The 24,553-nt window shown below is 55.2% G+C and overlaps 1 protein-coding gene across 5 annotated transcripts in view; it reads left to right on the top strand.

The window, feature by feature from the left end:
* ADCY3 (adenylate cyclase 3) overlaps positions 1-24,553 on the top strand; it is a 50,130-nt gene that overhangs the window by 14,543 nt on the left and 11,034 nt on the right. For 3 of the 5 annotated variants that reach the window (XM_086875399.1, XM_086875398.1, XM_086875403.1), the window contains 13 exons: positions 46-176; positions 3,068-3,179; positions 4,073-4,200; positions 9,719-9,877; positions 12,050-12,212; positions 13,571-13,759; positions 14,809-14,951; positions 15,036-15,197; positions 15,301-15,388; positions 16,328-16,444; positions 18,204-18,463; positions 18,550-18,631; positions 21,425-21,583. In XM_086875399.1, the coding sequence (XP_086731525.1) occupies positions 46-176; positions 3,068-3,179; positions 4,073-4,200; positions 9,719-9,877; positions 12,050-12,212; positions 13,571-13,759; positions 14,809-14,951; positions 15,036-15,197; positions 15,301-15,388; positions 16,328-16,444; positions 18,204-18,463; positions 18,550-18,631; positions 21,425-21,583 (1,893 nt within the window). Of the gene's footprint in view, positions 1-45; positions 177-3,067; positions 3,180-4,072; positions 4,201-9,718; positions 9,878-12,049; positions 12,213-13,570; positions 13,760-14,808; positions 14,952-15,035; positions 15,198-15,300; positions 15,389-16,327; positions 16,445-18,203; positions 18,464-18,549; positions 18,632-19,117; positions 19,873-21,424; positions 21,584-24,553 lie in introns of those variants that run through there. The other 2 variants (XM_086875400.1, XM_086875401.1) reach the window with 2 other exon arrangements.

Raw genomic sequence — 24,553 nt, 5'->3', positions numbered from 1 at the left:
CCGCTGGGAATTCCCGGTGATTCCCGCTGGGAATTCCGCCCCCAGGAGCGGCTGATGCTGTCCATCCTGCCCAAGCACGTGGCGGAGGAGCTGCTGCGGGAGATGAAGAAGGACCCGAGCCAGAAGGAGCTGCAGCAGTTCAACACCATGTACATGCACCGCCACGAGAACGTCAGGTCCGCACGGAACGGGAATTCCCGGGATTGGGAAGGGAAAAAAATCCCAGGGAGAAAAAAAATCCCGGGGAGAAAAAAAAATTCCGGGGGAAAAAAATAATCCCGGGGAAAAAAAATCCCGGGGGAAAAAAAAAATTCCAGGGGAAAAAAACTCCAGGGAAAAAAAATTCTGGGAAAAAAAAATTCCGGGGAAAAAAATATAATCCAGGGAAAAAAAATTCCAGGAAAAAATAATTCCAGGGAAAAAAATTAATTCCGGGGGAAAAAAATAATCCCGGGGAAAAAAATTCCAGGGGAAAAAAATAATCCTGGGGGGAAAAAAAAACTCCAAGGGAAAGAAAAATTACAGGAAAAAAATAATCCCGGGAAAAGAAAATAATCCCGGGGAAAAAAAAATTCCAGGGAAAAAGAATTCTGGGAAAAAAAAAATTCCGGGGAAAAAAAAAATCCAGGGAAAAAAAAATTCTGGGGGAAAAAAAATTCTGGGAAAAAAAAAAAAATCCGTGGAAAAAAATTCTGGGAGAAAAAAATCCAGAGAAAAAAAATTTCCTGGGAAAAAAAAGAAAACCCAAGGGAAAAAATAAATCCAGGGGAAAAAAATGCCAGGGAAAAAAAAAACAGGGAAAAAAAAATTCCAGGGAAAAAGAATTCTGGGAAAAAAAAATCCAGGGAAAAAAAATTCTGGGAAAAAAAACCCAAGGAAAAAAAAATTCCAGAGGAAAAAATACTCCAGGGAAAAAAAAATTCTGGCAAAAAAAAAATTCCGTGGAAAAAAAAAATAATCCAGGGAAAAAAAATTCCAGGAAAAAATAATTCCGGGGAAAAAACCCCCAAACATTCCAGGTGAAAAAAACAGGGGAAAAAACCCCGGGAATGGCACCCCCGGAATTCCGGGATTTGCCGTCCCCGGTTGGGGTTGGATGGGGGAGATGGGAATGGAGAGAATTCCCAGTGGGAAAAGGAGACAGGGAAGGAATTCCCGGCTGGGCTGGAATTCCCAAAAAATCCCTGGGAGCGTCCAAGGAAAAGCCGGATCGGGTTGGGAATGGGATGGGGTCGGGAATCCGCGGATCCCATCCCGAGGAATTCCGGGATTCTGGGATCCAGGAGACTCCGGATCCATCCCCAGGGATTTTTATGGAATTTGGGAAAGGAAATCCAGGGATTTTCTGGGATTTGGGGTTTTTTTTTTGGGATACCCCAGGAATTCCTTCCCAAATCCCAAATCCCACCCCGTTTTCCCAGGGAATTCCCTCCATTCCCAGCCTGGGATTGGATCCGGAATGAATCTGGAATTATTCGGGATTTTTTTGGGAATTATTAGGGAATTATTGGGGAATTATTTGGGAATTATTTGGGATTTTTTTGGGAATTATTCTGGAATTATTTGGGATTTTTGGGGGAATTATTTGGGAATTTTTGGGGAATTATTCAGAAATTATTCAGGAATTTTCGGGAATTATTCGGGAATTATTTGGGAATTATTGAAGCCATTCCGGGATCCAGGATGTTCCGGATCCATCCCGAGGGGTTTTTATGGAATTCTGGGATAGGGAGACCCTTCCTGGAGTCCCCAATTCCCAGGGAATTCCCAAAATTCCTTCCCTTGGGATGGGGCTGGATTCAACCCCAGGCTGGGAATGGAGGGAATTCCACGGGAAAAACGGGGAGGAATTTGGGATTTGGGCTGGAATTCCCTGGGAAAAACCGGGAGAAATTTGGGAATTGGGAATTGGGAAGGAATTTCCAGGGAAAATGGGCAAGAACTGGGATTAGGGAAGGAATTCCTTGGAAAACAGGGAGTAATTTGGGATTTGGGCTGGAATTTTTTGGGAAAAGGGGGAGAAATTTGGGATTTTTGGGAAGGAATTCCCAGCGAATCCCCGCGAGCATCCACGGAAAGTTTGGAACCACCAAAAACCTTCCCAAGAATTCCCGGATCCATCCCAAAAAATTCCTCATTTTTCCCGGGAATCCAAACCCCATCCCACAAACCGGGAGCGCCTCCTCCCAAGGGAAAACAAATCCCGGGAATTTTTTATTATAAATTAATTTTTTGGGGGGTAAAATCCCAGGAATTCTGGGAATTCTGGGATGATGGATGGGATGAAAAGGGATCTCAGGCTGGAATCTTGGGAAGGAATTCGTGACCAGGCTGGAATTCCCAGCGATTTATCCCAGGAATCCAAACCCCATCCCACAAACCAGGAGCGCCTCCCAAGGGAAAACAAATCCCAGGAATCTTTTATTATAAATTTTGGGGGTTTTTTTGGGTAAAATCCCAGGAATTCTGGATCGACTGAAAAGGGATTTCAGGCTGGAATCTTGGGAAGGAATTCCTGATGATTTTTCTCGGGAATCCAAACCCCATCCCACAAACCAGGAACTCCTCCCAAGGGAAAACAAATCCCGGGAATTCTTTTATTAGAAATTAATTTTTTGGGGGTAAAATCCCGGGAATTCCGGGAATTCTGGGATGATGGATGGGATGAAAAGGGATCTGAGGCTGGAATCTTGGGAAGGAATTCCTGACCAGGCTGGAATTCCCGGCGATTTATCCCGGGAATCCAAACCCCATCCCACAAACCGGGAACTCCTCCCAAGGGAAAGCAAATCCCGGGAATCTTTTATTATAAATTTTGGGGGTTTTTTTGGGTAAAATCCCAGGAATTCTGGATCGACTGAAAAGGGATTTCAGGCTGGAATCTTGGGAAGGAATTCCTGATGATTTATCCTGGGAATCCAAACCCCATCCCACAAACCGGGAGCGGCTCCTCCCATGGGAAAGCAAATCCCAGGAATTCTTTTATTAGAAATTTTGGGGTTTTTTTTGGGGTAAAATCCCGGGAATCCCGGGAATCCCGGTCTGACGGTGCGGGCTGTTCCGGCAGCATCCTGTTTGCGGACATCGTGGGCTTCACGCAGCTCTCCTCGTCCTGCAGCGCCCAGGAGCTGGTCAAGCTCCTCAACGAGCTCTTCGCCCGCTTCGACAAGCTGGCCGCCGTGAGTGCCGCCCCCGGGAAAAACAATCCCCGGGAAAAAATCCCGGGGAAAAAAATTCCCGGGAAAAAATCCCCGGGAAAAAATTTCCTGGGAAAAAAACTCCTGGGAAAAAATTCCCGGGAAACAATTCCCAGGAAATATTTACCGGAAAAAAATTCCCAGGAAAAAATTACTGGAAAACAATTCCTGGAAAAAGAATTCCCGGGAAAAAATTCCTGGAAAAAAATTCTCAGGAAAAAAATTCCCGGGAAAAAATCCCTGGGAAAAAATTACTGGAAAAAATTTCCCCAGGAAAAAATTCCTGGAAAAAAATTCCTGGAAAAAATTCCAAGAGAAAATCCCCTTGAAAAAATCCCCGGGAAAAAATTCCTGGAAAAAAATTCCCCGGGAAAAAAATTCCCGGGAAAAAAATACCCAGAAAAAAATTCCCGGAAAAAAAATCCCCGGGAAAAATATCCCCTCGAAAATATCTCCGGGAAAAAAATCCCCAGGAAAAAAATCCCTGGGAAAAAATCCCCGGGAAAAAAATTCCCAGGAAAAAATTCCCAGGAAAAAAATCCCTGGGAAAAAAATTCCTGGAAAAAATTCCGGGAAAAAAAATTCCCGGGAAAAAAAATCCCCAGAAAAAAATTCCTGGAAAAAAATCCTGGAGAAAAATCCCAGGAAATAAATTCCTGGAAAAAAATTCCCGGGAAAAAAAAATAGAATTTAAAATATAAATTAAAAAAAAAAAGAAATCGGGGATTTTGGAGGAGGTTGGAATTGGGAATAAACGGGGTTGGGGATGGGAAATCTCCTGGGAGGGTTTTGAGGGCTGGAGATATTTGGGAATTTGGCGGGACGGGCGGAATTCCGGCTGTTTGTTTTTTGTTGTTGTTGTTGGTGATTCCCAGAAGCATCACCAGCTGCGGATCAAGATCCTGGGGGATTGTTACTACTGCATCTGCGGGCTGCCGGAATTCCGGGAGGACCACGCCGCCTGCTCCATCCGCATGGGGCTGGCCATGGTGGAGGCCATCGCGTAAGAGAACCGGGAACGGCGGCGGGAGCGGCGGCGGGAATGGCGGCGGGAATGGCAGCGGGAATGGCAACGGGAATGACGGGAATGGCAATGGGAATGATGGCGGGAATGATGGGAATGGCAACGGGAATGGCAACGGGAATGACGGCGGGAATGGCAATGGGAATGGCGGCAGGAATGACGGGAACAGCGGCGGGAATGGCAGCGGGAATTGCGGCGGGAATGACGGGAATGGCAACGGGAATGGCAACGGGAATGGCAGCGGGAATGGCAGCGGGAATGGCAGCGGGAATGGCAACGGGAATGATGGCGGGAATGGCGGGAATGGCGGCAGGAATGACGGGAACAGCGGCGGGAATGGCAGCGGGAATTGCGGTGGGAATGACGGGAATGGCAATGGGAATGACGGGAATGGCAGCGGGAATGGCAACGGGAAATGATGGGAATGACAGCGGGAGTGACGGGAATGGCGGCGGGAATGACGGGAATGGCGGCGGGAATGACGGGAATGGCGGGGTGGGAATGACGGGAATGACGGGGAGGGAATGACGTGAATAACGGGAATGGCAACGGGAATGGTGGGAATGGCAATGGGAATGACGGGAATAATAGGAATGGTGGTGGTAATGGGGTGGGAATGGTGGGAATGGCAGCGGGAATGGCGGGAATGGCAACGGGAATGACGGGAATAATGGGAATGACGGGAATGGCAACGGGAATGACGGGAATGGCGGCGGGAATGACGGGAATAATGGGAATGACGGGAATGGCAACGGGAATGACAGGAATGGCGGCGGGAATGGCAATGATAATGACGGGAATGGCAACGAGAAATGATGGGAATGACGGGAATAATGGGAATGGCGGCGGGAATGGTGGCGGGAATGACGGGAATGGCAACGGGAATGACGGGAATAATGGGAATGGCGTCAGGAATGGCAACGGGAATGGCGGGAATGGCAACGGGAATGACGGGAATAATGGGAATGGCGTCAGGAATGGCAACGGGAATGGCGGGAATGGCAACGGGAATGGCGGCGGGAATGACAGGAATGACGGGGTGGGAATGACGGGAATGACGGGAATGGCAACAGGAATGACGGGAATGGCAACGGGAATGACGGGAATAATGGGAATGATGGCGGGAAATGACAGGAATGGGGTGGGAATGACGGGAATGGCAACAGGAATGACGGGAATGGCAACAGGAAATGATGGGAATGGTAACGGGAATGACGGGAATGGCGGGGTGGGAATGACGGGAATAATGGGAATGGCGGCGGGAATGATGGGAATGATGGGAATGGCAACGGGAATAACGGGAATGGCGGGGTGGGAATGATGCTGGGAATATGGGAATGGCAGGAATGGTGGGGTGGGAATGATGGGAATGATGGGAATGGGGTGGGGATAGTGGGAATAATGGGAATAATGGGAATAATGGGAATAATGGGAATAATGGGATGGGGATGGGAATGGGAATGGGATAATGGGATATGGGATAATGGGATAATGGGATATGGGATAATGGGATATGGGATAATGGGATAATGGGATATGGGATATGGGATAATGGGATAATGGGATGGGAAGAGTGGGAATGGAAATAATGGGGATGGGAATGGGGATGAAGATGGGAATGGGGTTGGGAATAAGGGGAATGGGAAAAATGGGAATGGGAATTGGGATAAGATGGGAATGAGGACGGGAATGGAGATGGGAATAATGGAATAATGGGAATGGAAATGGGAATGGGAATGGGGAAAATGGGGATGGGAATTAGGATAAGATGGAAATGAGGATGGGAATGGGGAGTAATGGGAAAAATGGGATTAATGGGAATGGGATAATGGGGATGGGGATGGGGATGGGAACAGGAATTGGAATCAGAATCAGGAATCGGAATTGGGATAAGATGGCAATGTGATGGGAATGGGATAATGGGATAATGGGGATAGGATGGGAATGGGAATGGGGGTGGAAATAATGGGAGTAATGGGAATAATGGGATGGGAATAAGGGGGATGGGAATGGGAATGGGAATGGAATTCGAATGGGAATGGGATGAGAATTGGAATGGGATAATGGGATAATGGGATAATGGGATAATGGGATAATGGGATAATGGGATAATGGGATAATGGGATAATGGGATAATGGGAATGGGAATGATGATGGAAATAGTGGGAATAATGGGAATGGTAGTATTGGGAATGGGGATGGGAAAAATGGGAATGGGGATGGGAATGGGAATAGTGGGAATAATGGGAATGGGAATAATGGGGAAGGGAATGGGAATGGGAATAATGGGGAAGGGAATGGGAATGGGAATAATGGGGAAGGGAATGGGAATGGGAATAATGGGGGTGGGAATGGGAATGGGATGGGAATGGGTGATGGCTGCTGCCGACAGAGGCCGGAGAGCGGCCGCATTCCCGGGGCTTTGTCCGCGTTCCCCACGGATACTCCGCGTTCCGTACCAGCACTCCCCGATCCCCATGGCCATTCCCCATGGATATCCCCATTCCCTGTCGACATTCCTCATTCCCCACGGACATTCCCCATGGATATCCCCATTCCCTGTCGACATTCCTCATTCCCCACGGACATTCCCCATGGATATCCCCATTCCCTGTCGACATTCCTCATTCCCCACGGACATTCCCCATGGATATCCCCATTTCCTGTCGACATTCCTCAATCCCCATGGCCATTCCCCATGGATATTCCCCATTCCCTGTCGACATTCCTCATTCCCCATGGATATTCCCCATTCCCTGTCGACATTCCTCATTCCCCATGGATATTCCCCATTCCCTGTCGACATTCCTCATTCCCCACGGCCATTCCCCATGGATATCCCCATTTCCTGTCGACATTCCTCATTCCCCACGGATTTTCCCCATGGATATCCCCATTCACTGTCGACATTCCTCATTCCCCACGGACATTCCCCATGGATATTCCCCATTCCCTGTCGACATTCCTCATTCCCCATGGATATCCCCATTCCCTGTCGACATTCCTCATTCCCCACGGCCATTCCCCATGGATATCCCCATTTCCTGTCGACATTCCTCATTCCCCACGGACATTCCCCATGGATATCCCCATTTCCTGTCGACATTCCTCATTCCCTAGGGACATTCCCCATGGATATCCCCATTTCCTGTCGACATTCCTCATTCCCTACGGACATTCCCCATGGATATCCCCATTTCCTGTCGACATTCCTCATTCCCTACGGACATTCCCCATGGATATTCCCCACGGCCATTCCCACTTCCCTGTGGCCATTCCCTTGCCCACTCCCACTTCCCCATTCCCGTTTCCTCACGCCCATTCCCGTGCCCGTTCCCACTTCCCCGCACCCATTCCCCATGACCATTCCTGTGCCCATTCCCACTTCCATCTGGCCATTCCCACTTCCCCGTGCCCATTCCTGCATTCCTGTGGCCATTCCCGTGCCCATTCCCACCTCCCTGTGCCCATTTCCGCACCCACTCCCGCTTCCCCATGGCCATTCCAGCAGCCATTCCCAATTCCCCGTGCCCATTCCATGCCTGTTCCCACTTCCCTGTGCCCATTCCCCATTCCCATTCCCATTCCCATTCCCCATTCCCCATTCCCATTCCCCATTCCCCATTCCCATTCCCCATTCCCATTCCCCATTCCCCATTCCCATTCCCCATTCCCATTCCCCATTCCCATTCCCATTCCCATTCCCCATTCCCATTCCCCATTCCCATTCCCATTCCCCATTCCCCATTCCCCATTCCCCATTCCCATTCCCATTCCCATTCCTGTTCGCCATTCCCATTCCCATTCCCATTCCCCATTCCCCATTCCCATTCCCCATTCCCATTCCCATTCCCCATTCCCATTCCCATTCCCCATTCCCATTCCCGTTCCCATTCCCGTTCCCATTCCCATTCCCGTTCCCATTCCCATTCCCATTCCCCATTCCCATTCCCATTCCCCATTCCCATTCCCATTCCCCATTCCCGTTCCCATTCCCATTCCCCATTCCCATTCCCATTCCCATTCCCCATTCCCATTCCCCATTCCCATTCCCATTCCCATTCCCCATTCCCCATTCCCCATTCCCATTCCCATTCCCCATTCCCATTCCCATTCCCCATTCCCATTCCCGTTCCCATTCCCGTTCCCATTCCCATTCCCGTTCCCATTCCCATTCCCATTCCCCATTCCCATTCCCATTCCCCATTCCCATTCCCATTCCCCATTCCCGTTCCCATTCCCATTCCCCATTCCCATTCCCATTCCCCATTCCCCATTCCCATTCCCCATTCCCATTCCCATTCCCCATTCCCATTCCCATTCCCATTCCCCATTCCCCATTCCCATTCCCCATTCCCATTCCCATTCCCATTCCCCATTCCCCATTCCCCATTCCCCATTCCCCATTCCCATTCCCATTCCCCATTCCCGTTCCCCATTCCCCATTCCCATTCCCATTCCCCATTCCCATTCCCATTCCCATTCCCATTCCCATTCCCCATTCCCCATTCCCCATTCCCATTCCCCATTCCCATTCCCATTCCCATTCCCCATTCCCCATTCCCCATTCCCATTCCCATTCCCCATTCCCATTCCCATTCCCCATTCCCATTCCCATTCCCATTCCCATTCCCATTCCCATTCCCATTCCCCATTCCCATTCCCCATTCCCCATTCCCATTCCCATTCCCATTCCCCATTCCTATTCCCCATTCCCCATTCCCCATTCCCCATTCCCCATTCCCCATTCCCATTCCCCATTCCCATTCCCCATTCCTGTTACCGTCCCCGTTCCCATTCCCATTCCCATTCCCCATTCCCCATTCCCCATTCCCATTCCCCATTCCCATTCCCATTCCCCATTCCCATTCCCCATTCCCATTCCCATTCCCATTCCCCATTCCCATTCCCATTCCCATTCCCCATTCCCCATTCCCCATTCCCATTCCCCATTCCCGTTCCCCATTCCCATTCCCATTCCCCATTCCCCATTCCCATTCCCCATTCCCCATTCCCATTCCCCATTCCCATTCCCATTCCCCATTCCCCATTCCCATTCCCCATTCCCATTCCCCATTCCCATTCCCCATTCCTGTTACCGTCCCCGTTCCCATTCCCATTCCCATTCCCCATTCCCCATTCCTCATTCCCATTCCCCATTCCCATTCCCATTCCCCATTCCCATTCCCCATTCCCATTCCCATTCCCATTCCCCATTCCCATTCCCATTCCCATTCCCCATTCCCATTCCCCATTCCCCATTCCCCATTCCCGTTCCCATTCCTGTTCCCCATTCCCATTCCCATTCCCCATTCCCCATTCCCATTCCCCATTCCCATTCCCATTCCCCATTCCCATTCCCATTCCCCATTCCCCATTCCCCATTCCCATTCCCCATTCCCATTCCCATTCCCCATTCCCATTCCCATTCCCCATTCCCGTTCCCATTCCCGTTCCCGTTCCCGTCCCCATTCCCGTTCCGTCTCTCCGGCGGCAGCTCGGTGCGGGAGCAGACGCGCACGGCGGTGGACATGCGCGTCGGGGTGCACAGCGGCGCCGTGCTGGGCGGCGTGCTGGGACAGAAGCGCTGGCAGTTCGACGTCTGGTCCACCGACGTCACCGTGGCCAACAAGATGGAGGCGGGCGGAATTCCCGGGTGAGCCTCGCCCGCCGCCGCTGCCGGGACGGCGCCATGGGGACGCCGCGGTGGGGACGGCGCCGTGGGGACACCGCGGTGGGGACGGCTCCATGGGGACACCGCGGTGGGGATGGCGCCGTGGGGACATCATGGTGGAGAGGTCATGGTGGGGACAGCGCGATGGGGATGTCGCGGTGGGGACGTTGTGGTGGGGACGTCATGGTGGGGACAGCGCAATGGGGGTGTCATGGTGGGGACATCGCGGTGGGGACAGCACGGTGGGGACACCACAGTGGGGACGGCGCCGTGGGGACAGTGCGATGGGGGTGTCATGGTGGGGACATCGCGGTGGGGACAGGACGGTGGGGACACCGCAGTGGGGACAGCGCCGTGGGGACAGCGCGGTGGGGATGTCGTGGTGGGGACGTTGTGGTGGGGACGTCATGGTGGGGACATTGCAGTGGGGACGGCGCCGTGGGGACAGCGCGATGGGGATGTCGTGGTGGGGACGTTGTGGTGGGGATGTCATGGTGGGGACAGCACAATGGGGGTGTCATGGTGGGGACATCGCGGTGGGGACAGCACGGTGGGGACACTGCAGTGGGGACAGCGCGGTGGGGACAGCGCGATGGGGATGTCGTGGTGGGGACGTTGTGGTGGGGACGTCATGGTGGGGACAGCGCAATGGGGGTGTCATGGTGGGGACATCGCGGTGGGGACAGCACGGTGGGGACACCGCAGTGGGGACAGCGCGATGGGGATGTCGCGGTGGGGACGTTGTGGTGGGGATGTCATGGTGGGGACAGAGCAATGGGGGTGTCATGGTGGGGACATCGCGGTGGGGACAGGACGGTGGGGACGCCGCTGAGGTGAAGATGCTGTGGTGGGGATGGCGCGGTAGGGACGTCGAGGTGGGGACGTCGCGATGGGGATGTCGTGGTGGGGACGTTGCGGTGGGGACAGCATGGTGGGGATAGCACAATGGGGACATCGTGGTGGGGAGGTCATGGTGGAGACGTCGAGGTGGGGACACTGAGGTTGGGACGGCGCGGTGGGGATGGTGCAGTGGGGACATCGAGGTGGGGACGTTGAGGTGGGGAGGCTGTGGTGGGGAGGCTGTGGTGGGGATGTCATGGTGACACTGCAGTGGGGACGTTGCGGTGGGGACATCATGGTGGGGACGTCGAGGTGGGGATGGCGCGGTGGGGACATCATGGTGGGGACATTGTGGTGGGGACAGTGCGGTGTGGACATCATGGTGGGGACGTCATGGTGGGGTCATTGCTATGGGGATGTCACGGTGGGGATGTTGCGGTGGGGACATCGCGGTGGGGATGTCGTGGTGAGGACGTCATGGTGGGGACAGCACGATGGGGATGTCGTGGTGGGGACATCGTGGTGGGGATGGCGTGATGGGGATGGCACGGTGGGGACAGCATGGTGGGGATGCTACGGTGGGGACACCGTGGTGGGGACAGCACGGTGGGGACGCCACTGAGGTGGGGAGGCTGTGGTGGGGATGTCATGGTGACACCGCAGTGGGGATGTCGCTGTGGGGACATCGCGGTGGGGACGTCGCGGTGGGGACATTGCAGTGGGGACGTTGCGGTGGGGACATCGAGGTGGGGACGTCATGGTGGGGAGGTTGCGGTGGGGACATCGAGGTGGGGAGGTTGCGGTGGGGACATCAAGGTGAGGATGTTGCAGTGGGGACGTCACGGTGGGGACGTTGCGGTGGGGACGTCACGGTGGGGACATCGCGGTGGGGACGTCGCGGTGGGGACATTGAGGTGGGGGCATTGAGGTGGGGACGTCGAGGTGGGGACATCACGGTGGGGACGTCGCGGTGGGGACAGTGCGGTGGGGACATTGAGGTGGGGACGTCAAGGTGGGGACAGCACAGTGGGGACATCGCTATGGGGACGTCACGGTGGGGACGTCACGGTGGGGATGGCACGGTGGGGACACCGCAGTGACAGTGTGGTGGGGACCAGGTGGGGACACCATGGTGGGGACGCTGCGGTGGGGACGTCACGGTGGGGACGCCGCTGGGGTGACACCGCGGTGGGGACGGTGTGGTGGGGACGCCATGGTGGGAACGTCGTGGTGGAGACGTCAAGGCGGTGACGCCGCGATGGGGACACCTCTGGGGTGACACGGCCGCCGTGGTGACGCCGGCGTCGGCGGCAGGCGGGTGCACATCTCGCAGAGCACGGTGGATTGCCTGAAGGGCGAGTTCGAGGTGGAGCCGGGCGAGGGCGGCTCCCGCTGCGAGTACCTGAGGGACAAGGGCATCGTCACCTACCTGGTGGTGGTGCCGCGGCACGGCCTGAGGCACGGCGTCAACGGCGTGGTGAGCGGGGACATGGGGACAGCGGGGACACTGGGGACAGCGGGGGGTCTGGGGACATTGGGGACCTGAGGCACGGCGTCAACGGCGTGGTGAGCGGGGACATGGGGACAGCCAGGACACTGGGGGGTCTGGGGACATTGGGGACATTGTGGGGTCTGGGGACACTGGGGAGCTGAGGCACGGCGTCAACGGCGTGGTGAGCGGGGACACGGGGACACGGGGACACGGGGACAGTGGGGACATTGGGGACATTGTGGGGTCTGGGGACATTGGGGAGCTGAGGCACAGCGTCAACGGTAGGGTGAGCAGGGACACGGGGACACAGGGACAGTGGGGGGTCTGGGGACACTGGGGACACTGGGGACCTGAGGCACGGCGTCAACGGCGTGGTGAGCGGGGACACGGGGACAGCGGGGACAGTGGGGACATGGGGGACATTGTGGGGTCTGGGGACATTGGGGAGCTGAGGCACGGCGTCAACGGCGTGGTGAGCAGGGACACGGGGACACGGGGACAGCGGGGACACTGGGGACATGGGGGACATTGTGGGGTCTGGGGACACTGGGGAGCTGAGGCACGGCGTCAACGGTAGGGTGAGCAGGGACACGGGGACACAGGGACAGTGGGGGGTCTGGGGACACTGGGGACACTGGGGACATTGGGGAGCTGAGGCACGGCGTCAACGGCGTGGTGAGCGGGGACACGGGGACAGTGGGGACACGGGGGACATTGGGGACATTGTGGGGTGTGGGGACATTGGGGAGCTGAGGCACAGTGTCAATGGCATGGTGAGTGGGGACACGGGGACAGCGGGGACAGCGGGGGGTCTGGGGACACTGGGGACACTGGGGACATTGGGGAGCTGAGGCACGGCGTCAACGGCGTGGTGACGTGGTGAGAGGTGCCGTGGGGACAGGGGACACTGGGGACAGCGGGGACATTGGGGGCACTGGGGGCTTGAGGCACGGCGCCAACGGGGTGGTGAGCAGTGCCATGGGGACACTGGGGACACTGGGGACACTGGGGGGACTGGGGACTCTGGGGACAGAGGGGACGTTGGAGACATTGGGGACACTGGGGACATTGGGGACATTGGGGGGTCTGGGGACATCGGGGGGTCTGGGGACATTTGGGACATTGGGGAGCTGAGGCACGGCATCAACGGCGTGGTGAGCGGGGACATGGGGACAGCGGGGACAGTGGGGACATTGGGGACACTGGGGACAATTAGGGGCATTGGGTGGCACTGGGGACAGCCCGGTGGTGGCACTGGGGACACCCCTGATGGTGGCACTGCTGTCATGGGGACACCCCTGATGGTGGCACCGGGGACACCCCTGTCACCGTGTCCCCCACAGAAGCTGTCCCTGACCTCGTCCCACGGCGTGTCCCCTCCACCGCTGACGGCCACCGAGCGCAACGGGAGCCTCAGCCCGGAGCGTCCGGAGAATCCCGGGAATCCCGGGAATCCCGGGAATCCCCAGGACCCCGAGGACCCCGAGGCCGCCCGCAGGAACTCCCTGGAGCTCGAGGATGAGGATGGAGAGGTAACGCCCCTTCCCAGAATTCCCGCTCCCCTGGCCACCCCACCATGTCCCCACGGTGTCCCCATCCACCATGTCCCCATGATGTCCCCACCGTGTCCCCACCGCGTCCCCACCATGTCCCCACTCCCCCTGATGTCCCCACCCACGATGTCCCCACCCGCAGTGTCCCCACGCTGTCACCGCAGGTGGAGAACCCGTCCTTCCCCAACCCACGGTGTCCCCACGGTGTCCCCATGATGTCCCCACAGTGTCCCCACAGTGTCCCCACCATGTCCCCACGGTGTCCCCACGCTGTCACCGCAGGTGGAGAACCCGTCCTTCCCCAACCCGCGGTGTCCCCACGGTGTCCCCACGATATCCCCGCACTGTCCCCACCATGTCCCCACGGTGTCCCCACGGTGTCCCCACGCTGTCCCCACGCTGTCACCGCAGGTGGAGAACCCGTCCTTCCCCAACCCGCGGTGTCCCCACGCTGTCCCCACGGTGTCCCCACGCTGTCACCGCAGGTGGAGAACCCGTCCTTCCCCAACCCACGGTGTCCCCACCGTGTCCCCACGCTGTCCCCACCATGTCCCCACGGTGTCCCCACGCTGTACCCACACTGTCACCGCAGGTGGAGAACCCGTCCTTCCCCAACCCACGGTGTCCCCACGGTGTCCCCACGGTGTCCCCACGCTGTCCCCACGCTGTCACCGCAGGTGGAGAACCCGTCCTTCCCCAACCCGCGGTGTCCCCACGGTGTCCCCACCGTGTCCCCACGGTGTCCCCACGCTGTACCCACACTGTCACCGCAGGTGGAGAACCCGTCCTTCCCCAACCCACGGTGTCCCCACCATGTCCCCACCATGTCCCCACGCTGTCACCGCAGGTGGAGAACCCGTCCTTCCCCAACCCGCGGTGTCCCCACCATGACCCCACGGTGTCCCCACGCTGTCCCCACGGTGTCCCCACGCTGTCACCGCAGGTGGAGAACCCGTCCTTCCCCAACCCGCGGTGTCCCCACGGTGTCCCCACCATGTCCCCACGGTGTCCCCACGCTGTCACCGCAGGTGGAGAACCCGTCCTTCCCCAACCCGCGGCGCCGGCTGCGGCTGCGGGACCTGGCCGAGCGCGTGGCGGGGGCGGCGCAGAACGAGCAGGAGCTCAACCAGCTCCTCAACGAGGCCCTGCTGGAGCGCGAGTCCATCCAGGCGTGAGCGCCCTTCCCCTTCCCGGGAAGAATTCCCAGGAATTCCCGGGAATTCCCCGGAATTCCGACGGAGCTGCGCCCCGGCAGGCTGAAGGGCAAGAGCACCTTCCGGCTGTCCATGCGCTTCACCGACCCCGAGATGGAGACGCGCTACTCGGTGGAGAAGGAGAAGCAGAGCGGCGCCGCCTTCAGCTGCTCCTGCGTCGTCCTGCTCTTCACCGCCCTGGTGGAGGCCGTCATCGACCCCTGGTGGGCCTGGGGACAGCTGGGGGACAGCTGGGGGACAGCCGGGGGACAGCTGGGGACGGGGTGGTGGCAGCGGGTTGTCACCGCCGGGCGTTTCTGCGGGCAGGTTGGTGACCAACTACGTGACCTTGGTGGTGGGCGAGGTGCTGCTGCTGGTGCTCACCCTCTGCTCCCTGGCCGCCGTCTTCCCGCGGGTGAGACACGGGTGGGGACAGCACCGAGGGGACACGGGGACATCCTGCTGGGGACAGCTCCGAGGGGACACGGGGACAGCCCCGAGGGGACATGGGGGACAGCCCCGAGGGGACATGGGGGACAGCCCCGAGGGGACACGGGGACAGCCCCGAGGGGACATGGGGGACAGCCCCGAGGGGACACGGGGACAGCCCTGAAGGGACATGGGGGACAGCCCTGAGGGGACACGGGGGACAGCCCTGAGGGGACACGGGGACATCCTGGTGGGGACAGCACCGAGGGGACACGGGGACAGCCCTGAGGGGACACGGGGACAGCCCCGAGGGGACACGGGGACAGCACCGAGGGGACACAGGGACAGCACCAAGGGGACACGGGGACAGCCCCGAGGGGACACGGGGACAGCACCGAGGGGACATGGGGACAGCACCAAGGGGACACGGGGACATCCTGGTGGGGACACGGGGACAGCACCGAGGGGACATGGGCACAGCACCAAGGGGACATGGGGATATCCTGGGGGTGACACAGGGACAGCCCTGAGGGGACACGGGGACATCCCCGAGGGGACATGGGGACAGCACCAAGGGGACATGGGGACAGCCCTGAGGGGACACGGGGACAGCCCCGAGGGGACATGGGGACATCCCAAAGGTGACCTGGGGACATCCCTGAGGTGACCTGGGAACATCCCCAAGGTGTCCTGGGGACAGCCCTGAGGTGACTTGGGGACATCCCGGAGGTGACACAGGGTCAGCCCCGAGGTGACACGGGGACAGCCCTGAGGTGACATGGTGTCACCCCATCCTGGATGTGCCCTGGGGACATCCCTGAGGTGCCCTGGGGACATCCCGGATGCGCCCTGGGGACATCCCGGGCGCTCCTCGGGGACACCCAGGCCGCGGGTGACGGTCCCCGCTGTGCTGGTGTCACCGCAGGCTTTCCCCAGGAAGTTGGTGGCCTTCTCCACCTGGATCGACCGGACGCGCTGGGCGCGCAACGCCTGGGCCATGGCGGCCATCGCCATCGTCACCGCCGCCGACGTGGTGGACATGGTGGGTGAGGAGACGCGCGGGGACCACGGGCTGCTGGCCAAAGGGACATCGGGGTGGTGGCCAAAGGGACATCGGGGACACCATGGGGGGGTGGCTGTTAGGAACAGCCCAAATATGGCATCTCCATCATGCTGGTGGCCATGGTGGCCACCATGTCCCCACCTGGACCACCATGGGGACCACAACAGGACATTGGGGCCACCATGGGGGGTGGGATATGCCATCTCCATCCCCCTGGTGGCCACCATGTCCCTGAGGACCTCTGTGTGCTGGCCAAGAGGACGTCAGGGCCACCATGGTGTGGGTGGTGGCTTTTAGGAACAGCCCAAATTTGGCAGCTCCATCATGCTGGTGGCCATGGTGGCCATGGTGGCCATGGTGGCCACCATGTCCCCATGCTGATGGCATCGTTGTGTCCCCAGCTGGGCCACCATGAGGACCACAGTGTGGTGGCTAATGGGGACATCAGGGCCACCATGGGGTGGTGGCTATGAGGAGGAAGCCAAATATGGCATCTCCATCATGCTGGTAGCCATGGTGGCCACCGTGTCCCCAGCTCAGCTGCCATGGGGACCACAACAGGACATTGAGGCCACTGTGGGGTGGTGGCTTTTAGGAATATCCCAAATATGGCATCTCCATCATGCTGGTGGCCATTGTGGCCACCCTGTCTCAGCTCAGCTGCCATGGGGACAACAGGGTGGTGGCCAATGGGACATCAGGACCACTGTGGGGTGGTGGCCAGCTCAAATATGGCATCTCCATCACACTGCTGGCCATGGTGGCCACCATGTCCCCAGCTCAGCTGCCATGGGGACCACAACAGGACATCGGGGCCACCATGGAGGGTGGGATAGGCCATCTCCACCCCCCTGGTGGCCACCGTGTCCCCTCTCTGACCCCACCCTTGTGTCCCCAGCTGGGCCACCATGAGCACCATGGCACGGTGGCCAACGGGACATCGGGACCACCATGGAGGATGGGATAGGCCATCTCCACCCCCCTGGTGGCCACCGTGTCCCCTCTCTGACCCCACCCTTGTGTCCCCAGCTGGGCCACCATGGGGACCAGTGTGGTGCTCAATGGGACATTGGGGCCACCATGGGGTGGTGGCTTTTAGGAACAGCCCAAATATGGCATCTCCATCCCCCTCGTGGCCACCATGACCCCACTCTGACCCCGTCTCCCTGTGTCCCCAGCTGGGCCACCATGAGCACCATGGCACGGTGGCCAACGGGACATCGGGACCACCATGGAGGATGGGATAGGCCATCTCCACCCCCCTGGTGGCCACCGTGTCCCCTCTCTGACCCCACCCTTGTGTCCCCAGCTGGGCCACCATGGGGACCAGTGTGGTGCTCAATGGGACATTGGGGCCACCATGGGGTGGTGGCTTTTAGGAACAGCCCAAATATGGCATCTCCATCCCCCTCGTGGCCACCATGACCCCACTCTGACCCCGTCTCCCTGTGTCCCCAGCTGGGCCACCATGAGGACCTTGGTGTGGTGGCCAATGGGACACCAGGGCCACCATGGGGTGGTGGCTATGAGGAGGAAGCCAAATATGCCATCTCCATCCCCCTGGTGGCCACCGTGTCCCCTCTCTGACCCCACCCTCGTGTCCCCAGCTGGGCCACCATGAGCACCATGGCACGGTGGCCAACGGGACATCGGGGCCACCGTGGAGGGTGGGATAGGCCATCTCCACCCCTCTGGTGGCCACCGTGTCCCCTCTCTGACCCCACCCTCGTGTCCCCAGCTGGGCTGCCTCCGCCACCGCTGGCCGCTGACCAACGGCACCTCGTGGCCGGCCGGTTCCGGCGGCTGCGCCGAGCAGCCCCAGTGCTACAGCCACATCGCCCTGCTGGCCCTGGTGGCCACCGTCATGCTGGTCCAGGTCAGCCACATGGTCAAGCTGAGCCTCATGGTCTCCATCACCGCCGCCACCGGCGCCCTCAACTTCTCGGCCTGGGAGCCCATCCTGGAGCAGTACGACCGGCGGCGCGGCCAGCACGGCTCGTAAGGGACGGGGGCGGGGAGGGACGGGGGCCGGGGCCGGAATTCCGTGGGATAATCCCTCGGGAATGTGCCCTGCTGGCCGGCAGGTCCGTGCTGGTGCCCTCCAAGTATTCCATGACCGCCATGATCTTCGTGGTGATGCTCAGCTTCTACTACTTCTCCCGGCACGTGAGTGGATGGCAAGGGGCTCCTTCTCCTTCTCCTTCTCCTTCTCCTTCTCCTTCTCCTTCTCCTTCTCCTTCTCCTTCTCCTTCTCCTTTTCCTTTTCCTTTTCCTTCTCCTTCTCCTTTTCCTTTTCCTTTTCCTTTTCCTTTTCCTTTTCCTTCTCCTTCTCCTTCTCCTTCTCCTTCTTCTTCCTTCCCTTTTCCTTTTCCTGTTCTTTCCTTTCCTTTTCTTGCTCCTTCCCATTATCCCATTATTCCATTATCCCATATTCCTGTTATCCTGTTATTACCCCATTACCCAATAACCCCATTATCACCCCACTATTACCCCATCATTACCCCATTATCACCCCATTATTACCCCATTATTAACCCATTATCACCCCATTATCACCCCATTATTAACCCATTAACCCATAATTACCCCATTATTAACCCATTATTAACCCCTTATTACCCCATTATCACCCCTTTATCACCCCATTATCAGTCCACTATTACCCCATTATTACCCCACTATTACCCCACTATCGCCCCATTATTACCCCATTATTGCCCCATTAACACCCCACCATTACCCCATTATTACCCCATCACTAACCCATTATTACCCTATTATCACCACACCATTAATGGATTATTACCCCATTACCGCCTTATTACCACCCCGCTATTACCCCATTATTACCCCACTGTCACCCCATTATCAACCCATTATCACCCCATTATTAACCCATTATTGCCCCCTATTACCCCATTATTAACCCATTATTGTGCCATTATCACCCCATTATTAACTCATTATCACCACATCCACACCCCACTATTACCCCATTACCACCCTGCTATTACATCATTATTACCCCATCATTACCCCATTACCACCACACTATTACCCCACCATTACCCCACTATTACCCCATTATTAACCCATTATCACCCCATTATTAACCCATTATCACCCCATTATTAACCCATTATCACCCCATTATAAACCCATTATCACCCCATTATTAACCCATTATTAACCCACTGTCACCCCACTATCAGCCCATTATTAACCCATTATTAACCCACTATTACCCCTTTATCAGCCCATTATTAACCCATTATTAGCCCATTTTTACCCCATTAGTAACCTGTTATTAACCCATTTTACCCCATTATTAACCAATTATTAACCCATTATCACCACATTATTAACCCGTTATTAACCCATTATCACCTCATTATTAACCCATTATTACACCATCACTACCCCACTATTACCCCATTATCACCCCATTATCACCCCACTATTACCCCATTATTAGCCCACTATTAACCCATTTTACCCCACCACTCCCCCACTATTACACCATTATTCAACACCCCCTCCCCCTCCTCGTTCGCTCCCGCCGCCGTTGTTCCCGCCCCCATTCCCATCATTCCCGCCCCCATTCCCGTTATTCCGTCATCATTCCCGCCCCCATTCCCATCATTCCCGCCCCCATTCCCATTCCCGTCATTCCCGCCCCCATTCCCGTTATTCCCCCATCATTCCCATCCCTATCCCGGTTCCTTCCTCATCATTCCCACCCCATTCCCATTCCCGTCATTCCCGCCCCCATTCCCGTTATTCCCCCATCATTCCTGCCCCCATTCCCGTTCCTCTCCCGTCATTCCTGCCCCCCATTCCCGTTATTCCCCTGCCGTTCCCACCCCATTCCCGTTCCTCCCCATTATTCCCGCTTCCATTCCCGTTATTCCCCTGCCATTCCCATCTTCATTCCCGTTCCTCTCCCACCATTCCCGCCCCATTCCCGCCCCCATTCCCGTCATTCCCCCGTCATTCCCACCCCCATTCCCATTCCCGTCATTCCCATTATTCCTGTTCCTCTCCCATCATTCCCACCCCCATTCCCATTCCCGTCATTCCCATTCCCATTCCCGTCATTCCTGCCCCCGTTCCTGTTATTCCCCCACCATTCCCGCCCCCATTCCCATCATTCCCACCCCGATTCCCGTTATTCCCCTGTCATTCCCATCCCCATTCCCATTCCCGTTATTCCCACCTCCATTCCCATTCCCGTCATTCCCATTATTCCCGTTCCTCTCCCATCATTCCCACCCCCATTCCCATTCCCATCATTCCCGCCCCCATTCCCATTATTCCCCCGTCATTCCTGCCCCCATTCCCATTCCCATCATTCCCGCCCCCATTCCCATTATTCCCCCGTCATTCCTGCCCCCATTCCCGTTATTCCCCTCCCATTCCCGCCCCCATTCCCGTTATTCCCACCCCCACTCCCGTTATTCCCCCATCATTCCCGCCCCCATTCCCATTATTCCCCCATCATTCCCATCCCTATCCCCCTTCCTTCCTCATCATTCCCGCCCCCATTCCCATTCCCATCATTCCCGCCCCCACTCCCGTTATTCCCACCCCCATTCCCGTTATTCCCCCATCATTCCCAGCCCCATTCCCATTCCTCCCCATCATTCCCACCCCCATTCCCATTCCTCTCCATCATTCCCATCCCCATTCCCATTCCCGTCATTCCCGCCCCCATTCCCGTTATTCCCTCATCATTCCCATCCCCATTTCCATTCCCATCATTCCCACCCCGATTCCCACCCCCATTCCCGTTATTCCCCCATCATTCCCAGCCCCATTCCCATTCCTCCCCATCATTCCCATCCCCATTCCCATTCCCATTATTCCCACCCCCATTCCCGCCCCCATTCCCGTTATTCCCGCCCCCATTCCCGCCCCGGTCATTCCCGCCGCCATTCCGGTTCTCCCGGCCATTCCCAGGTGGAGCGCCTGGCGCGGACGCTGTTCCTGTGGAAGGCGGACGTGCACGAGCAGAAGGAGCGCGTCTCCGAGATGCGCCGCTGGAACGAGGCCCTGGTGGCCAACATGCTGCCCGAGCACGTGGCCCGACACTTCCTGGGCTCCAAAAAGCGGGATGAGGTCCGTATTCCCGACTTTTCCCGCTTTTTTCCCGCTTTTTCCCGCTTTTTCCCGCTTTTTCCCCGCTTTTCCCTGATTTTTCCTGCTTTTCCCCGCTTTTTCCTGCTTATTTTGCTGCTTTTTTCCCTGCTTTTTTCCTGGTTTTCCCCCATGTTTTTCCTGCTTTTTCCCGCTTTTTCCCACTTTTTCCCTTTTTTCCTGCTTTTTCCGGCTTTTCCCGCTTTTCCCCTGATTTTTCCTGGTTTTTCCCGCTTTTTCCCCCACTTTTCCCCCACTTTTTCCTGCTTTTTTCGCTGCTTTTTTCCCACTTTTTTCCTGTTTTTTTCCTCCACTTTTTCCCTGCTTTTTCCCTTTTTTCCCGCTTTTCCCTGCTTTTTCCCGCTTTTTCCTGCTTTTTCCCGCTTTTTCCCGCTTTTCCCTGATTTTTCCTGCTTTTCCCCACTTTTTCCTGCTTATTTTCCTGCTTTTTTCCCTGCTTTTTCCCTGTTTTTCCCCCATGTTTTTCCTGCTTTTTCCCGCTTTTTCCCACTTTTTCCCACACTTTTCCCCCACTTTTTCCACTGCTTTTTTCGCTGCTTTTTTCCCACTTTTTTCCTGTTTTTTCCTCCACTTTTTCCCTGCTTTTTCCCTTTTTTCCCGCTTTTCCCTGCTTTTTCCCGCTTTTTCCCGCTTTTCCCAGATTTTTCCTGCTTTTCCCCGCTTTTTCCTGCTTATTTTGCTGCTTTTTTCCCTGCTTTTTTCCTGTTTTTCCCCCATGTTTTTCCCTCTTTTTCCTGATTTTTCCCACTTTTTCCCTTTTTTCCTGCTTTTTCCGGCTTTTCCCGCTTTTCCCCTGATTTTTCCCACTTTTTCCCACACTTTTCCCCCACTTTTCCCCCACTTTTTCCTCCTTTTTTCGCTGCTTTTTTCCCACTTTTTTCCTGTTTTTTTCCTCCACTTTTTCCTGCTTTTTCCCTTTTTTCCCGCTTTTCCCTGCTTTTTCCCGCTTTTCCCTGCTTTTTCCCGCTTTTTCCCGCTTTTCCCTGATTTTTCCTGCTTTTCCCCACTTTTTCCTGCTTATTTTGCTGCTTTTTTCCCTGCTTTTTTCCTGTTTTTCCCCCATGTTTTTCCCTCTTTTTCCTGATTTTTCCCACTTTTTCCCTTTTTTCCTGCTTTTTCCGGCTTTTCCTGCTTTTTCCGGCTTTTCCCGCTTTTCCCCTGATTTTTCCCACTTTTTCCCACACTTTTCCCCCACTTTTCCCCCACTTTTTCCTCCTTTTTTCGCTGCTTTTTTCCCACTTTTTTCCTGTTTTTTTCCTCCACTTTTTCCTGCTTTTTCCCTTTTTTCCCGCTTTTCCCTGCTTTTTCCCGCTTTTCCCTGCTTTTTCCCGCTTTTTCCCGCTTTTCCCTGATTTTTCCTGCTTTTCCCTGCTTTTTCCTGCTTATTTTGCTGCTTTTTTCCCTGCTTTTTTCCTGTTTTTCCCCCATGTTTTTCCTGCTTTTTCCCGCTTTTTCCCACTTTTTCCCCTTTTTCCTGCTTTTTCCGGCTTTTCCTGCTTTTCCCCTGATTTTTCCCACTTTTTCCCACTTTTTCCCACACGTTTCCCCCACTTTTGCCTGCTTTTTTCGCTGCTTTTTTCCCACTTTTTTCCTGTTTTTTTCCTCCACTTTTTTCCTGCTTTTTCCCTTTTTTCCCTGCTTTTTCTCGCCTTTTTCCTGCTTTTTCCCCCACTTTTTCCTGATTTTCTCACTGCTTTTTCCCCACTTTTTTCCTGTTTTTCCCCCATTTTTCCAGCTTTTTCCTGATTTTCCCACTTTTTCCTGATTTTTTCCTGTTTTTTTCCTGTTTTTCCCCCACTTTTTCCCCTCTTTTTCCTGCTTTTTCCCTTTTTTCCCGCTTTTCCCTGATTTTTCCTGCTTTTTCCTGCTTATTTTGCTGCTTTTTTCCTGATTTTTTCCTGTTTTTCCCCACTTTTCCCTCTTTTTCCTGCTTTTCCCCCACTTTCCCCACTTTTTCCTGCTTTTTCCTGATTTTTCCTGCTTTTTCCTGATTTTTCCTGCTTTTTCCTGATTTTTCCTGATTTTTCCTGATTTTTCCTGCTTTTTCCTGATTTTTCCTGATTTTTTTGCTGCTTTTTTCCCCGCTTTTTCCTGAATGTTTCCTCCACTTTTTTCTTGCTTTTTCCCACTTTTCCTGATTTTTCCTGCTTTTTCCTCTCTTTCTCCTGCTTTTTCCCTTTTTCCCCACTTTTTCCTTATTTTTCCTGCTCTTTCCCCACTTTTTCCTGCTTTTTTTTCCACTTTTTTCCTGCTTTTTTCCGGTTTTTTTGCCACTTTTTTCCTGCTTTTTCCTCACTATTTTTCCTACATTTTCCCCCCACTTTTTCTCCACTTTTTTCCCATTTTCCTCCTTCTTTTCCTCGCTTTTCCCCGTTTTTTTCCCACTTTTTCCCAGCTTTTTTCCCCGCTTTCTCTCACTTTTTTCCCCACTTTCTCTCACTTTTTTCCCCACTTTTTTCCCCACTTTCCCCACAACTTTTTCCCGCTTTTTCCCCCCATTTTTCCTGTTTTTCCCGCTTTTCCCCCGTGTTTCCCCGCTTTTTTCTCTGCTTTTTCTTGCTTTTCTTCCTGCTTTTTTCCCATTTCCCCCCACTTTTTTCCCTGCCTTTTCCCATCTTTTTTTCCCCCGCTTTATTCCTGCTTTTTACCTGCATTTTTTGCAGTTTTTTCCTGCTTTTTCCCCAGCTTTTTTTCCCTGCGTTTTTCCCCACTTTTCCCTCACTTTTTCCCTTTTTTTCCCTTTTTCCTCTTTTTTTCCCTTTTTTCCCATTTTTTTTTCCTTTTTTACCCTTTTTTCCCCCTTTTTTTTCCCTTTTTTTCCCTATTTTCCCCTTTTTTCCCTTTTTTTCCCTTTTTTTCCCCCTTTTTTCCCTTTTTTTCCCCTTTTTTTCCCTTTTTTTCCCTTTTTTCCCTTTTTTTCCCTTTTTTCCC

The sequence above is a fragment of the Cyanistes caeruleus genome, chromosome 2 (assembly GCF_971803275.1).
Source record: "Cyanistes caeruleus chromosome 2, bCyaCae1.hap1.1, whole genome shotgun sequence".
In the NCBI taxonomy this organism is placed as follows: domain Eukaryota; kingdom Metazoa; phylum Chordata; class Aves; order Passeriformes; family Paridae; genus Cyanistes; species Cyanistes caeruleus.
The sequence above is the reverse complement of the archived record's forward strand: the minus strand, read 5'-3'. Positions and strand labels throughout refer to the sequence as shown.